General features: G+C 40.0%; 1 protein-coding gene across 1 annotated transcript in view; it reads right to left on the reverse strand.

The window, feature by feature from the left end:
• Positions 1-15505, reverse strand: part of ABCA13 (ATP binding cassette subfamily A member 13) — a 453377-nt gene that overhangs the window by 197854 nt on the left and 240018 nt on the right. Inside the window, exons 39-40 of the mRNA XM_037837193.1 lie at positions 14083-14240; positions 11802-12032 (exon numbers count right to left, since the gene is read on the reverse strand). Coding sequence (XP_037693121.1) covers positions 11802-12032; positions 14083-14240 — 389 coding nt within the window. The remainder of the gene's footprint in view (positions 1-11801; positions 12033-14082; positions 14241-15505) is intronic.

Consider the following 15505-nt stretch of genomic DNA (forward strand, 5'->3'; position numbering starts at 1 on the left):
GATGAAGAAGCTGAGCAAGCCAAGTCAAAGGCAGATGGGTTAGGCCCTGGAGATTTGGCAGGGATTTGTCTTGGAGGGATGGGGATAGCATCGTTAACATAAGCACCAGGCAGAGAGCAACAAGAGGGAGCAATTTGGCTCAGACATGAAAGTCAAGAGCCTAACCTCCTGAGGTAGGGATTGGAAGTGCTGGGTTCTGAGTGCTGAGGCTAGGCCCTGGGCTAGCTGAGGGGGCATGGGACCTGACCTTGCTGAGATTTTGTGCCTCATGTAAAACAGGGATGATACTAGTAGTAGCTGAAGTTCAAAAGATGATGGCTGCTATGTTCTTGACACAGGCTCTGGAAGCCTTCAGAAACTTTTCTAATAACCATTTATTTGGCTAAGAAGTACTGAATGTCCTGTATGAGCCACGCACCAAGGTAGGCAACGTGCATGGTGTGGCCAGGCTTCCCTTGGGCAATATCAGCCATGCATGAGCTTCTACTCACCCCCTGCTTTTTGCAGACTTCCACAGAGATCTGGGGCTCTGGCTGTAGCCTCTCCCCAAGCTCTTCCTGCTGGACCAGTCTAATTGTCCATCTAGCTGATACCTTGGACTCAGTGGGTCCAAACTGATCACCTCCAAGTACAAGGGACCCCATGTCCCTTCTCTTTGTGTGCAATTAACTTGGGAAAGGATCCTATGGAGAGAAATCTGCATTGTCAGCACCGGCAAAGGGTCAGAACATTTTACTTTAGTTCCGATGCAGTCACCTTTATTCTAAAGATCCCCTTTGCTAATTACCAGCAAGACCCCAAGGAAGAGCTGCCAACCTTCACCACCCCTACAGCAAATAATAAATAATAATGGCATTTCTGAATCCATGACAGCTATGCAACCTGGGACGAATTGTTTTACCTCTCTGTGACTGGGGAGTGCTTGGTTGGGGCATGTTGAGTGTGGGTTTATCAGCTGGATGGACCATTAGTTTTATTGGGTGTTAAATGATTATAATAATAAAAACACATATAATGGGATGGTGGCAAGTGTTAAATGCAGTCATCTATATAAAGTGTTGAGAACAGAGCCTGCCACATTAGTAAGCTCATGATATCTGGTCATATGGGGATGGAGAAGGACGAATAAGCCTAGTAGGAGGTATGTGGTATGTTACATCATTTAATAATCAAAATAACCCAGAGAGATAAATACTGTTATTCATACTTACAATGAGGGCACCAGTCCTAGAGCAAGAAGTGCATTTATAAAGAATGAAATCAGAAGCAATAGAAATAGTGTGAGTCCAGAATTACTGAGTGAAGACTATCCTTTGAATCTTATTCTAAATGGAATTCTCATTTAATGTTCAAGTTTAATTGTGAATTATATAATACACCCTTTTTCAATTTTACTTCTCTTCCTCCTTTCATAACAAATGTGTGCATGCATGTGTTTACATGTGTGTGAGTGTGTTGTGTGTGTGTGCAGGAGGAGGAAACAGCATAAGTGCAGTCTGTGCCCTCAAGAATCTCACACATCAGTGGGGGATACAATCAATTACACTACTACACAATGTTCCGCTGTACTAAATACCAGGGTACAATTTGTCTGAGGTTCTCCAACTTCACAGGAATAAAGGTAAAAGCCAAGTCTAAGGCAAAGAGCATATTCTGAGCACCATCTAGTGTCAGATCACCGTTACTGCAGGCACACAGTCCCGGGAGGCTCTGAAAATATGAGAAAATGGCAATGGAGCCAAATGAACCCATAAAAGCCACATTGTTTCAAAAGCAATGTGATGCTAATAGGTTTGGGTGCTCAATGATGAGCATCACCCTTGTCATTCTGGGCTGTAATTCCCAAGATAAATGGAAGCAGCAGTCTTAAGGTCCCTTCATCAAATGTGTCATGGAATCATAACATCCAAAATAGAATATTACCGATGCCTTTAATGAAGGGAAATTTAAAGGACGGTAACTACCCATCCACCAAGCTTAGAAAATGGAATTCCACATTTTATTTTTAGTACATTCTTTATCATCTGATACATATTTTCTAGCACAAGTTTAAATCAGTATCTGTGCTTGAAGGCCAAATCATCACAATTTTTTTTTTAGATAAGAAATAAGGGAAACTTACATGTTGTTTCATCTGGGCAATTATGGGGCAACACAAAATACTGTACATTTTTTTTATTATAGATAAGATTATGGATGGCCTGCTTAACACATATAAACACCCCTTCAAAAGCATCTAACATCCCAGCTACAGTCTCCAGTTTCAGAATATGTTGCTTTCATGCAGTTTTTCAAATGTAGATATCAAATGACATTATTCACACACCCTCCTCCTCTTTCAGTATTTTTCTATCACTTCTAAATGAACAGAAGCTATATGCCAATTCATATAGACCAAGCAGGACCCACACCAGGCTTTTTTATATAAAAGTAGCAGAAAGTCATTTTTGATCATATCTAATATTTTGAAATTCACTGGAATGAGCTCAAGCTTCTCAGGTCAAAGGACAAAAAAATCAGGATTGGCCAAACTGTTCCTATTAATTTTTACATAAATTCATTCCACTAAATGCATAGAGAGGAAATAAGAAATGATAAAATTACACCTTAAGCATACTAAATGGTATGCAAATAATTTATATTTTAAAAAAACTATGGATTTAAATGTGATGCCTGTGGCACATTCCATCTCTTTCCAGGCAGCAGTAAATTCAATAGCTCTGGGATTCTTCATTTGGGAATTTACATCTTCTCACTATAAAACAGCTTCAGGATCTAAATTTATAACAGCCTGATGTCCCATAAATGTTGGCTGTCCTATCAATCCCTCAGCCTGGAGTGCTAGGGCCCCTCTAATTCAGCGCTTGGTGTAAAACGGCATTGCCAAAGTAGTGTCAAACCCCAGACTCGGCCTATTCTTAAGGTGTCAGTTTGATGAAACACATCCTCAGGATGATCAGTGCAAGGTGCCATTTTGCCGAGATGACAGAGAAATTTATGAAGTTGATCAGACCTCTTGTAAGAGAATGCTGACATAGTCCAGCTGGGTGATGGCATTAGCAGAAGAAGAATCTCTAAACTTTGGCCAAAATGTAACATATGCCGCATTTCTGCCAGTTTCCCAAAAATGACTGCACTTTGAGAAGCAGAAGATAAAACCATGTGGAGAACTAAGATGATAAAGAAAATGAGAGACACCAGCTAATTCCTCTTAGAAGTGGGGACAGGGCAGTGCACTGAGCACTTTATTCTCTTATAAGAATTAGTGTGTAACTGTTAGCTATTGCTGCTTTAACAACTTACCACAAGCTTAGTGGCTTAAACAACACACATTTATTCTCTTACAGTTCTGAAGGTCAGATGTCTGAAGTCAGTTTCCTTGAGCTAAAAAGTCAAGTTGTTGGTTGAGCTCATTTCTTCTCAAGGTTCTAGGGGAGAATCTACCTCCTTTTCTTGTTGAGCTTTGAGTAGATGTCTGTATTCCTTGGCTATGATCCCTTTCTCCATCTTCAAAGCACAAAACTTGAATCTCTGCTTCTTCATCACATTGCCTTGTCCTCTGCCTGACCTTCCTACGCCCACTTATAAAGACCCCTGTCCACCCAGATATTCTAGGATAATCTTCTCAACACAAAAACTCTATCTGGGAAGATTCACAGGTTCCAGGGATTAGGGTGTGGACATCTTTGAGCGGCCATTATTCAGCCTGCTGTAGAATTATTACATCATCTGTAGATCTTTGAAAAAACGACTGTTGAGACAGCAAAAGTTAGAAGGCAGGGTAGAAAATTTGGGAGTCCAACACAATTAAATTCCAATTCCTGACTTTGGGCAACTCATTTACCTTTCTCAGATTTAGTCTCTCAGACTCTAATCTGTTCAACGGAGGGAATACATCACCTTCTCAGAGTTTCTGTGAGGATTAAATTACATAAGGTATAAAAAGCTCGACTGCAGGTCAAGGAGGTGATCTATGCTACTCTATGATGCCTCTTTTAAACAGAAAATGCATAAAGATGGGCCACAGCAACTGCAGTTTGAGAGACTGATGTCATCAGTATTTAGATTTCACCAGGCTGTCATAAGTGTTTCGACACTGAAGCTGTTTCAAAATAAGAAGACATAAGTACCAAAATGAAGGATCTCTGAATGGTTGGATTCACTGCTCCTTGAAAAAGAAATGACAGGGTTGTCACAAGCACGGCATTTCCAAAAGGTTCTCAAAAGAATTAGGACCTGCTGTCTTCCCTCCCTTCTTCCTTCTTTCCTTCCTTCCTTCCTTCCCTTTTTTCTACTTTGGCCCAAGTGGAGCAAGAAGGTGGTTTGCTGGCATCTAGAGCCAGTGTGGAGAAGACATCAGATTAGGGCTTGGGGCCAGTTAAGAGAGGTTGGGAGTGGACAGCAGCTCTGTGAGGTTAAGGTTGGCGCAAGGGGGACATCCGCAGAGTGGCAGCCTAGATGCCTTGGGAGATTAGCTACATATAGGAGAACAGAGAGAATAAATTAATACATTGAAATTAATGGAAGTTGAGTTTCTCACTGTCATAAAAGGGAGGTACAAATATGGAAAGAGGAAAAGTTAGATGAATCCTATGTTGTTAGATTAGAATTGGAAGTTCTATTTGGAGTTGAGCTCATGCTTTTCTTTCTATAGATAGATAGAGAAATAAATATAGATGTAAATCATTAGCAACCAGAACTTCTTGGAGAAATGGCTGATTCCAGGATTGGGGCTGGGAAAGTACAAGATGATCTTGGAGTAAATATCTTGTTATATAAGAAAGTAAGAAAATACACAAAGAATTTTAGGGACACATCAAAAAGACACAGAAGTCAGCTAGAAGGAGCTCCCTCTGGTGAGATCTGGTACAATTTCAGCTTCAAATAGTGATCACAACAGATTGTAACTCTGGAAAAAGCCATGATTCACTCTGATATAGACAAATAAATGGGGTAAAGAGAAAGCTCTTCCTTACTGTAGAATGCCAACTAAAATATGTAGAATAATGACAGAATTAGAAAACTCACCATTTGGCATATGTAACAGTAATAATTAATTTAGGCAAGAAACATCAAAGGGTGCTGACACTAGTGGGTAAATGTGGGATAAGGAATGGGAATTTACAGAGTCTCAAATCACGTCCTTAAAAAGCAATTAGTAATAAAGAGACAAGGAAAATCAACTTTAGAGTGGAATAACCTGGCAGATACCATTTGAACTAAATGGTCAAAATTATCACCACCGGTAATGGGACAAATCAGTGTCATGTGCCATCTTGTAGGAATCAATAAGAACACAGTAACACTTCCATAATATCCTGGCCAAGAATGTATAACACAATCTAAACATGAGGAAATATGGAATAAATCCATATTTAAGTTCATTGCACAAAATGACTGGTCTGTAATCTTTAAAAAACCAAAGTCATGAAAGTCAAGGAAAAACTGAGGAATTCGTACAGATTGACAGGCAACTGATGGAACTTGAGTGGGCAAAGACTATATAGCAGTTCTTTGTTCTCAGAAATGTTTTTCAAAATAAAAAGTAAAAAAAAAAAATTAGGTACTTATTCCCAGTCTGGACTCGATCTTTTTTTCACCCAAGACCCATGCTTTACCTCTGTAGAATGGGGGATTCCATTCATGCACCCAAGGAGCTGGCATCCAGAACCCTCTTGACAGAGGTACAAAGGAAATTCATTAAACAGCACTTAGCTCTCTGGATGGGAAGGAACCACCCATCTCACACAGGCCATCTAGAATGTCTAGAATAATACTAAAAGTTTCAAAACTATTAAAAACATACTGCTAATAGTCACTGAGTTTGCGTTACACCAGAAGATATGTCTTGGCTTCAGAGATTGCTGCAAAAACACTTCATGCACACAGCAAAGGTCTCTAGCTTTCCTTAGGACCCACTCTACCCAAAGAAAATATTAGTCCTTGCCTGCATCTTCCTTGGGTCCAAGCTTTGGAGTAGACAGTGTGAGTGATGGCCTAAAACTGGTGACTACCATGATCAAATTTTAAATCTCAACCTCACCAGCTTGGTGGTATAGTCAGAGTGTATGAGTTCTAAGGAATTTATAGCAGTTTAAAATAAAATCTGCTTTCTAGCTACAGAGCCAGGAAAGCTAATTGGCAGGCCCTCCTCACCTACTGTAAAGTCATCAAGCAAAAAGTAGACAGACAAGGAAAATAAGCATGCATGGAGCTCTAACAGCCGTGTTAACCATAGATCGATACAAGACACAAGGAAGGAAAATCAATACCTGCCAAATGTGAAGAGACAAAATTGGTTCAGATAGATATTTTACAGAACACACCAAACAAAAGAAAGTTTTTTAAAGGCACTTAATCTTTTTTTCCAATTTAGAACAACTTTCTCAAACAAATCCACAGATAATATATTTTGTTAAAGCACATTTCTGAAATAGATAAAATGTATTACAGATCTTTTGCATATGTACGACCTTAAGATATATGAGTTCTTTTTTATTAGCATCATGTGTGTGTGTGTGTGTGTGTGTGTGTGTGAGAGAGAGAGAGAGAGAGAGAGAGAGAGAGAGAGAGAGAGAGATGAGACCTAATCAACTAATACATATTTTAAGCCCTAATATGTGCAAGGCATGTACTACATGTATAACATTAAAATTATTGCAAGAAATTGGAGAAACATATAAAATCTCTAATTCATACTTTGAGAGATGTGAGACAGCATTACAACTCAGAAAAGGTAGCAGAGAGGTCAAGGGAAAATTACAAAAACATAACTTTAAAAAGTGTAAGGTACAGTGGAGATGGCAAACAAACATCACATTACATACAGAGAAACCTAAATCAGTAAGTGAGAAGACCAGTTCAAGAAATTCCCCACAATGCAGAGGGTAATGTTTAAGCGCTGGTTCTGCTGAATGAAAAGATGAGAAACAAAAGGGCATGGCTGCCCAATTTCATTAACTGAAACTCTGAGTTACCAAATCCCATGTGAATAACCTCCCACCTGCACCATCCTCTGACCCTCCCAAAGTCATCGAGCCCCTTGTTCTGTTGTTCCTAGCCGGCCCTGTCCTGGGGTGACTGACGACAAGGACATGAGATGGGGGCATGGCAAGTTAACTGGAATAGTGACAGAGAGGGTAAATCCTGGCAAAAGAAAAATGTACAAGTTACATAGGGGAATCGTTCTTTTAAGAGGGCAGCCAACAGCGGTGATAGTCCCAGGACTCTGCCTTTGTCAAAACCCACAGAATGCCCACTAAACCCACAGAATGCACACTATAAAGAGTGGATTTTACTTCCAGTAATTTTAAAACTAAATAGATTTTGTTAAGAAATGACAGCAGCAAAGAGGAATATTGGAAAATTCCAAAAGAACATGGATAGGTAGAATATAAATATGTATTACATATATCAATGTATATTATATATATATATTATATTAACAAGAAGAATATTGAGGTATATATAATATTTATTATATTTATTTATTATATTTATTATATTTTTGGAGAAGAAATGGGAACCCTTAACAGAAATTTTAAAAATATTTAAGGAATATATTATAATAAGAATTTTTATAAGTTATGCTATAATGGAACATGTCCATTATAACATTAAGAATATAGAGGAACTAAAATACAGACCTATTTTAATCTTAGAATGAACACATACAAATGAATTTTGGATATAAATAGTAATAAGTTCTTGCCTTTGTGTGATACCTCACAGTTTATAATCTATAATCAGCATTATTATTTTATTTGACCCCAACAAAACCTGTGTGTGGAAGACAGGGAAGATTTTTCTCTTTTGGAGCTGAGAGCTCTGAAGCCACAGCATTCACGATTTGTCTAGGTTCATCCTGACAGTAAGTGAGGAAGCTGAAATGTAAGCATCAGTTTTCCCATCCTGATTCCCAAGCCCCTCCCACTGTGGAGTTATAGATTGAAGAGGAAATTAAGCAAGGAATTAGGAAATTATAATATGAATGGAAAGCATTGGGTTAATTTGGAGTGATGAAAAGGTTATAACGCAGATGAAAAAACTTGCAGGGACACAAATGGGTATAATCCTTTTGCGAATCAGTTTGTTAGCAATATTTAGGTCTTAGGATTCATTCCCTTGGACCCAGTAATTGCACTTCCCGGAATCCAGCCTAAAGAGATGATGGTGGAACCCTCCATGTTTGCAGACGTTTATATCATCTTATTCATAATAATGAAACCCCAGAAACAACTTAAGTATACTACATCATAAAAGTAAGGAACTATATGAGGGAGCATTTTTATAACAGAAATTATATAGCCATTAAATGAATGATTATGCAAAAAACGGAAACTGTTTCAGATCATTATGATTAACCAGGTAAAGAGTTTAAAAACTACATACATAAGACTGCAAATATTATCTAAAATTCTGGGCATGAAGGGACTGATGGTATAGCAAAATCTCAACAGGACTAAATTGCCCAGCAGAAATCAGAAAGAGAAGTCAGTGGAAATGGGATCTAAGGAGAGGCTGGGCAGCAGGCTGGCGGGATGAGGAAGCAGAAATCCAGAAGAGGACAAGGCTGAGGCCGAGTGAGAAGTGGGCGGGAGGAGCAGTGGTGGGGAGGCCCCAGTGCCTCGGTCACATGCCCTTGAGTTTGCAGCTCTGAGGAGAAAGTCACCCATCCTTCCCACAGCGGAGAGGCGCTGCGTGCCCCATGCACGCTGGGGAGGGCAAACCTCACCCTGCACCACACTGGAAACACACAGAAAATCAGGGTGGGGGTGGGATGCAAGCCCTGCTGCTCTGACTCCAGAGCTCACAAGCACACTGAACCCATTTTCTTAATTTAATCAAAACCCTTGTAGATTCTCTGTTCCTTGGACTTGAAAACAGTGGCATAGGCACGTCTGTCCCTGCAGGTACTCTCGTCCAGGCCAGCGATCCCTGAAATGGGCTATAATGGCCCTGGGGGTGTGAGAAGGATATATGAAGCCTTCGGCTTACATTTTTAACTGAAACCTGTAGGGAATTAAGAATGCCTAATGTTTAAAATGTGCACGGCCATTGGTGTCCCCAGTCATAAGGTGACAGAGGGACAGCAGCTACCTCACTCTTTCATCACTTTGAGCTGGCTGCAGTGTCTTGTGGCCCACTGAAGTGGATTTTCTATTTATTTATCTAGATTTTACTAAAGTAACCCTTATAAAATAGACAAGTGAATTAAAAAGATGCTGGCAGACAATACTAATAAGGCAAGCAAATAACAAATGGCAGAGCTGACACTTTTTCTGCTCCTGTGAGCTCTTTGTATTAATATTGCAATGTGACTGAAAACCTAATCAAACTTAATAACGGGAAGGGAGGGGAAGGGAAGGGAAGGGAAGAAGGGAAGGGAAGGGAAGGGAAAGGAAGAAGGGAAGGGAAGGGAAGGGAAGGGAAGGGAAGAAGGGAAGGGAAGGGAGGAAGAAAAGAAAGAAAGGGACAGGAAGGCCGGGAGGCAACGAAATTATCAAGAAGAATATTGAGATATTTCATTTACATTTGCTATAGCTATCAATAAACCTCTCCCTAAGTGTACATTTTGCCTCGAGATATTGATTGGTCATATAAAGCATAATAACTGATACAACATTCAAAGGCTAAGCATCCATTCAGAATATAAAAATCCACCACACTTTTTTTTCCTGTGATGTCTCTATTCATAAAATACTGAAGCAAAGCACTTCATATAATTTCAGTGTACTTAATGATAAATATGAAAAGGATTCTTGTGGTTACTTACTTGAATAGCAACAGATAAAAAGCCACTTACATAAAAAGAAAACTTGTCCCTCCTGCCACATATAGTTAATTGTAAATAAGTAAATACAGATATACTGAGGGTAAATGTTCATTGTTTTTAATTGATAAATGTTCTTGGACCAAAACATTTGACCCCCAGGGCCCACCAGCTCTTCTCTCTACCCTGAAAGTCTAGTGTGCTTACACATAGGTTTACTTTAACCAGACAAGACATCATATAAGTAAAAAAACCTAATAATTAACCTGGCTAATAATTAAAGAGACAGACACTAAAGTGACAAGTCTGTGCTTGGCAGACAATAATCTCTCCTTACAATCCAAAAGAAATTATTTTATTTTCCCTTCAAATGATTCAGGAGGCCAAAACAAAACTCTCAAAGGCAGAAGACTCTATGTGTGCAGAGAAATTGTGAGATTCATGCCTGCTGAAAGTTCCCAACTATCCAAATTACCAGCTCTCTGGTACAATATTTCAACTTGTTATCCACACTTCAGAAGACAGTGATGACTGGTGTCTGGCAAAGCTGCATCCAAGTACAGCACTTTAATTAGCTGCAGGCTCTGTAACTCTGCATCTGTAAAGAATTATGAAGCCAGCAGTCTCCTGCAATCAAGGAAAGAGGGGGCGCAGAAATTCATGGGCAAAAATCCCTGCAGCAAAGGGGTCTTTTGCTGGAGCATAGATGTCACTCTAACGTTACTACAGCAATCTCAGTGCAATTACCACATCCCTGTAGGCAATACAAATTAATACTATCAGTACCTGGTTTGTCTAGTCACTTAACTATCATTGTTAATCCTCTGAATAACTGTTGCAATTATTCCATATTAAAGATCAAACATTGGAAACCCACAAGAGCTGAGTGATTTATCCAAGATCCGAGAACTTGTGAGAGACATAGAAAGATTTGAATTTAGAGCTATTCCAAAACGCAACTTCACATTCTAAAATCAGTTATTTTTATTCTCTCTGTTATTTAAATTTTTTATGTGTAAATCTGATAGCAGTCAGATGCTGGAAGTCAACGGAACCTAGAAGAAGAAGGAGAAGACGTTGCCATGTGACGGATAAGCCAAGGAACCTGAAAAATTGCATCAGCCAGACTATACCAACCCAGGGAGGAAGCAAGCCTTCTAGCCTCTGAAACCAGGAGCCAGTAAATATGACACATTTATAGTATTTGCTTTAGCAGTTGAGAAACTAAAACTCTGGGTTTAAAAAAAAAAAAAAAAGCAGTCTGAAATTCTTCCCAGATTTTTTTTAACTCTTAATTTGCACACTTGATTTTTTTTCAAACTGCAGCACTTTCTATAGATACTAGTAATGTAAAAATAAAGCTCAAATATGGCTCACACACAGAGCCAATCTTGAGGACTCCAAGCAGGGCTTGCTTTTCTTTCAGTTACACAACATGGCAACTTCCTCCTGGAGAAAATGTCCAATTCTGACTTGTATTGGCCATGTACCATGAAGAAACTACATTGAGACTTGTTGATATTGAGAGCTGTTTCCCACATCAGAGAAAAGACAGACTTTAAGGCGTGGGACGAGCTAGCCAGGAGGTGGCTGTATTCACGTGCTCTTCATGTGCTTAACATCCCTTCTTACGCAGCTTCTGCTTTACCCTACATAGAGCCATAGGCTCTTGCACAGAGAAGGTCCAAAGTGAAAAGAGGAGGAAACCTCCAAGAATGACCAGTCAATCAATCACCTCCTATTAAATATCTTTAGGGCATTTAATGATTCTGGATTAAAGGCACCAGAAGTTCTCCAAAATGAAAATGCTTATTTTCCTTAAAGAATCAATAGTCACCTGCCAGGTATATTAAATTCAGTCATTGGCTTACACTGCACCTGACACTGACCAGAACTTGGAATTAAGTAAAATACAGAGTGTGCCCCACTACCACCCCCCCCCCATTGCCTTTACCCACCTTACCTCATTGAATGACAAGTGGCAGGAAAACCCTAAGTAAAACATGCACACATAGGTATCTCCGCTTACCTCTTCCAAAGTGGTATCTGAGATCCCATAGCCTGTCAGGTGTAGGTGATGGAGGTTCTCATCCAGGGCCTGAAAGAGCCCTTTAAAGCAGGCCTTATCTGCATCCTTGGGAATGGTGAACGTTAGCTCACGGCCACTGTTGTCTTTGAGGAATGCTTGTGGAATATAGAGCTGTATCAAAGATGTAATACGAGCTACATCCTTTGGATCATGGGTCTCCATTACAGAAGGCTATTTTTACAAAAAGGGAAAGAAATTTTTTTTTAGAAAAAGTGAAATATCAGAAAAAAAATAAAAATTCAAATAAACATATCAATTGATTTCACTTATATTCATAGGCATATTATTTTGAAATTTCAATTCAAAGCATCAAAGTCAAAAAATAGCATGTAAATTGGTAGGCATTTCAATGGTATGTTGCATTTTCCTTTTTTTTTAATATCAATCTGAGGCGATAAACCTGACGAGGTCAAATCTGCATGCCCGTCTTGGTGACTAGGAGTTCTGTACCAGGAGTTCTGTGTTCATGAGGATTCCTGGAAGAGTCAGGGAGGTGACTCTGGAACTAGCAACTAAATCCCTAGGATGTAGGATTGATTCATCCTAAAAGGGAGACAAGGATTCCCAACCATGGAGGAAAAGGGCCATCTCAGGACAGCACGATACATATGCTGAGTTAGAGAGGAAGCAGATAGGAACCTGGGCTCAGGGCTCATAATCAGGCAAAGTCAACCAAGAGAGAGGTACACAGTGGGGTCCCACAAACCCACCCCGTGAATTCCTCAACAGAGAAGTATGACCCTTATGAATGAGAATGGGGAAGCGACTTCTCCAAGGCCACACCTGCAGAATCCCAAACCGAGAACCACTGCGGTCTGCCCCCAGTTGACACAAGGCAATTATAATGATAAATGGGACACGGATTTGACCCCTAAAGTACACATTCCACCTCTGGGTCCCAGCACCTCTGGTTCTAGCCCTTCGTCCCTCTACCTCTGGATTACAGTCAAGTTTTGGTGCAGACATTAGCCTCCTCTCCTGTGCATCATTGCATAATTTTAAAGTGTTTTCTGTACATCTTGGTCCTGCTAATTCCTGGCCCAGAAACTCACAGCAGCTTCTATTACGTAATTTGTAATTCAGTTTCCTTTTGGTATTGAAAACACCCTCTGGGATTCACAGAGGCAAACTCCACCTGCTAAACACCCATCAGGCTCTTCGGCTTTATTCAACATTTATGCCTCTGCACACAGGATGTTTACTTAGATTGCTCACTCCCTTTCCTTTCCACCCATGACGCATTTCTAACCATAGAGAATTACATCTTCATGTGTGTCATGATTACAAGAGACAATAAACAAATTTGAACAGCTACATCTTAAAAATGCAGCAAGCTTGTGAAATCTCAAACAAAACTTGAATTTTCTGTACATATTCCCATCAAATGAGGTTAATTTTTGTACACCACTCCTCTTGCAAACTTATCTATTTTCTTTCACTTGACCTAGAACGGCTATGAAACCTGGAGAAGGATAAAGACGGCTTGTGATTTCTTTCCTGAGACAGTGATCTTTCTTGTCTCCTATCTCTAGAAAGGGACCTGCTCCCGCTACGTGAGGAGCTTCTCCCTCTTGGAGATCTGTGGCAAGAGGAGGACTCCTTCTATGATAATCGTCTCAAGGATGACAACCCCAAGAGGGAAGAGGGTCTCAATTATGACTTCTTTTTTCACCACTCAACAGTTTAACTCTTACACAGCAGCGTTCTTCCATCTAGTTCTCAGTCAACATCAGCTGCATCTCAGGGATCTTCAAACTCAACAAAAGAAAAGCCGGGAGGATTTCAAGCAACCCACACACTTTGGTCCTCCACGAAACCCTCAGTGCCATTTCCCATCTCTTCCTTCCCTGACCATCCAACAGCTTTCACAAATAGTCCTCCGTCTTGCCAGCTCTTGATTCTATTCCACTTACACTACAGTTATCGCATGTTGTTTGTTTGTTTCCGGGGTACATTGTCTTTTCTTCCACTTGTCCTAAGAATAGAAGTACTTGTGTGCAGAAACCAGGTGACTTTTCTTTTATGTTTTTTACTTTCCCAGAGAACTACATCAGGGCAAGGCACATGGTTGATTCAGAATCATATTAGTTAAACTGATTTGACTTCAATCCAAAATGTCAAACACTACTATTGTATAACTGTCCCAATCTGTTTCTTATGCCACAAATTGATGGTGACTTTCCAAATGTAACCTAATCCCATCATGAACTGTTTTTCTTACCTGTTTTGTGAGCGTCAGGCTGAGCCCCTGGCCGTAAGCCTCCTTCAGGCAGAAGGGAGGGCCACAGCACCTGAGCTGGCCGCGCTGGAGGACAGCCACGCGGTCGCTGAGCACCTCTGCTTCGTCAAGGTGGTGAGTGGTGAAGATAACTGTGTGACCTGTGTCTCAAGAAAGGGGAGCGTCAGGACTGGTAGGACAACAGCCCTGGGCAGGGCAAAGTCCGTTCTTTCCTGAGATCCAGGAGAAAATGTAAATATCGTCATCCATTTTTAAATTGGAAAAAATTGAAATGAGCCCTTGTGAGCTGACTTAGCCAAGGCCACAAAGCAAACTGGAGATCCTGAAACTCTTTCCTCGGTAGTATCCCCTTACAGTAGTTACTGCTGATTTCCACAAACCCTTTTTCTAGCGCAAACCAAAGAGGGTGGGGAGGTGCTTGACAGGCGGTAAGTTTGAACTGAGGGGTAAGACACAAGGCATCAAGGCCAGCATCTCTTCTGTAAGACTCAGAAGTTGACTATTAAATAGATGCAGAGAAGAGAAGAAATGCAAAAGGAAAAATAAATAGCTGGGGCATCTCTTTCTTTCTACTCCAAAAGTCAAGTCTTTCTCATTCCTATTTTGATGAAAATCTCTTGTGTTCTTAAGGAAAAGGCTATATTCTACAGAACAGCTATTGCATAAGGAAAATCAAGCAAGCACCACACTGAGGCCGGAGTTGAACATAATAAAAGATCTCTGTCTCTGAAAACGGTCATGTCATACAGTGAAATTCTTAGGAAATGGGGATGTTGCCAATCACATGTATTCATTCATCAAATTTAACAGAGTGCTAGACAACAAGGATCAAAGAATATGCTTCTCCCCTTGGGAAAGCTACATTCTGGAGTTCATAGCAGCCAGGAACCACTGAGAGTGTTGCAGAGATGGGCAGGGGGAGTCTAGGAGAAAGAGGACATAGCCACAGCCATTCCCAAGAAGAGAGACTGAACTGAGAAAAATGGATACAGCCACTTGCAGAAACGAATACTATTTTTTTATGTGTTCTCTATGAGTTCTAGCAACTATACAACTTTTAATACCTGTGCCAGGTCAGGAAAAAAGCCTCAGATTTACCTTAGAAGTGCAGAGGTCAGAAAAGGTAAAAGATACTTATGTCAAGTTTACTTCAATTATGTAATGGGAAGATACTACTTCTTTTAGCTTCTACACTCCCCACTGGCTTAAATTAAGCCCAATTCTATCAATAGAACAGAAACAAACACATTGATTCTTATCTCAAAAATAAATTGTCAAACAGAAAAGGCTGAATATGTTTTAAATTCAACTTAATTTTAATATATTTTTAAAAGAGGAGCAAGATTCAAAGACTGGGACTGTCTGTTCATTAAAAAATAATAATGAAAGATGCATCTAGGAAGAA

This window comes from Choloepus didactylus, chromosome 5 (assembly GCF_015220235.1).
Source record: "Choloepus didactylus isolate mChoDid1 chromosome 5, mChoDid1.pri, whole genome shotgun sequence".
Taxonomy (NCBI): domain Eukaryota; kingdom Metazoa; phylum Chordata; class Mammalia; order Pilosa; family Megalonychidae; genus Choloepus; species Choloepus didactylus.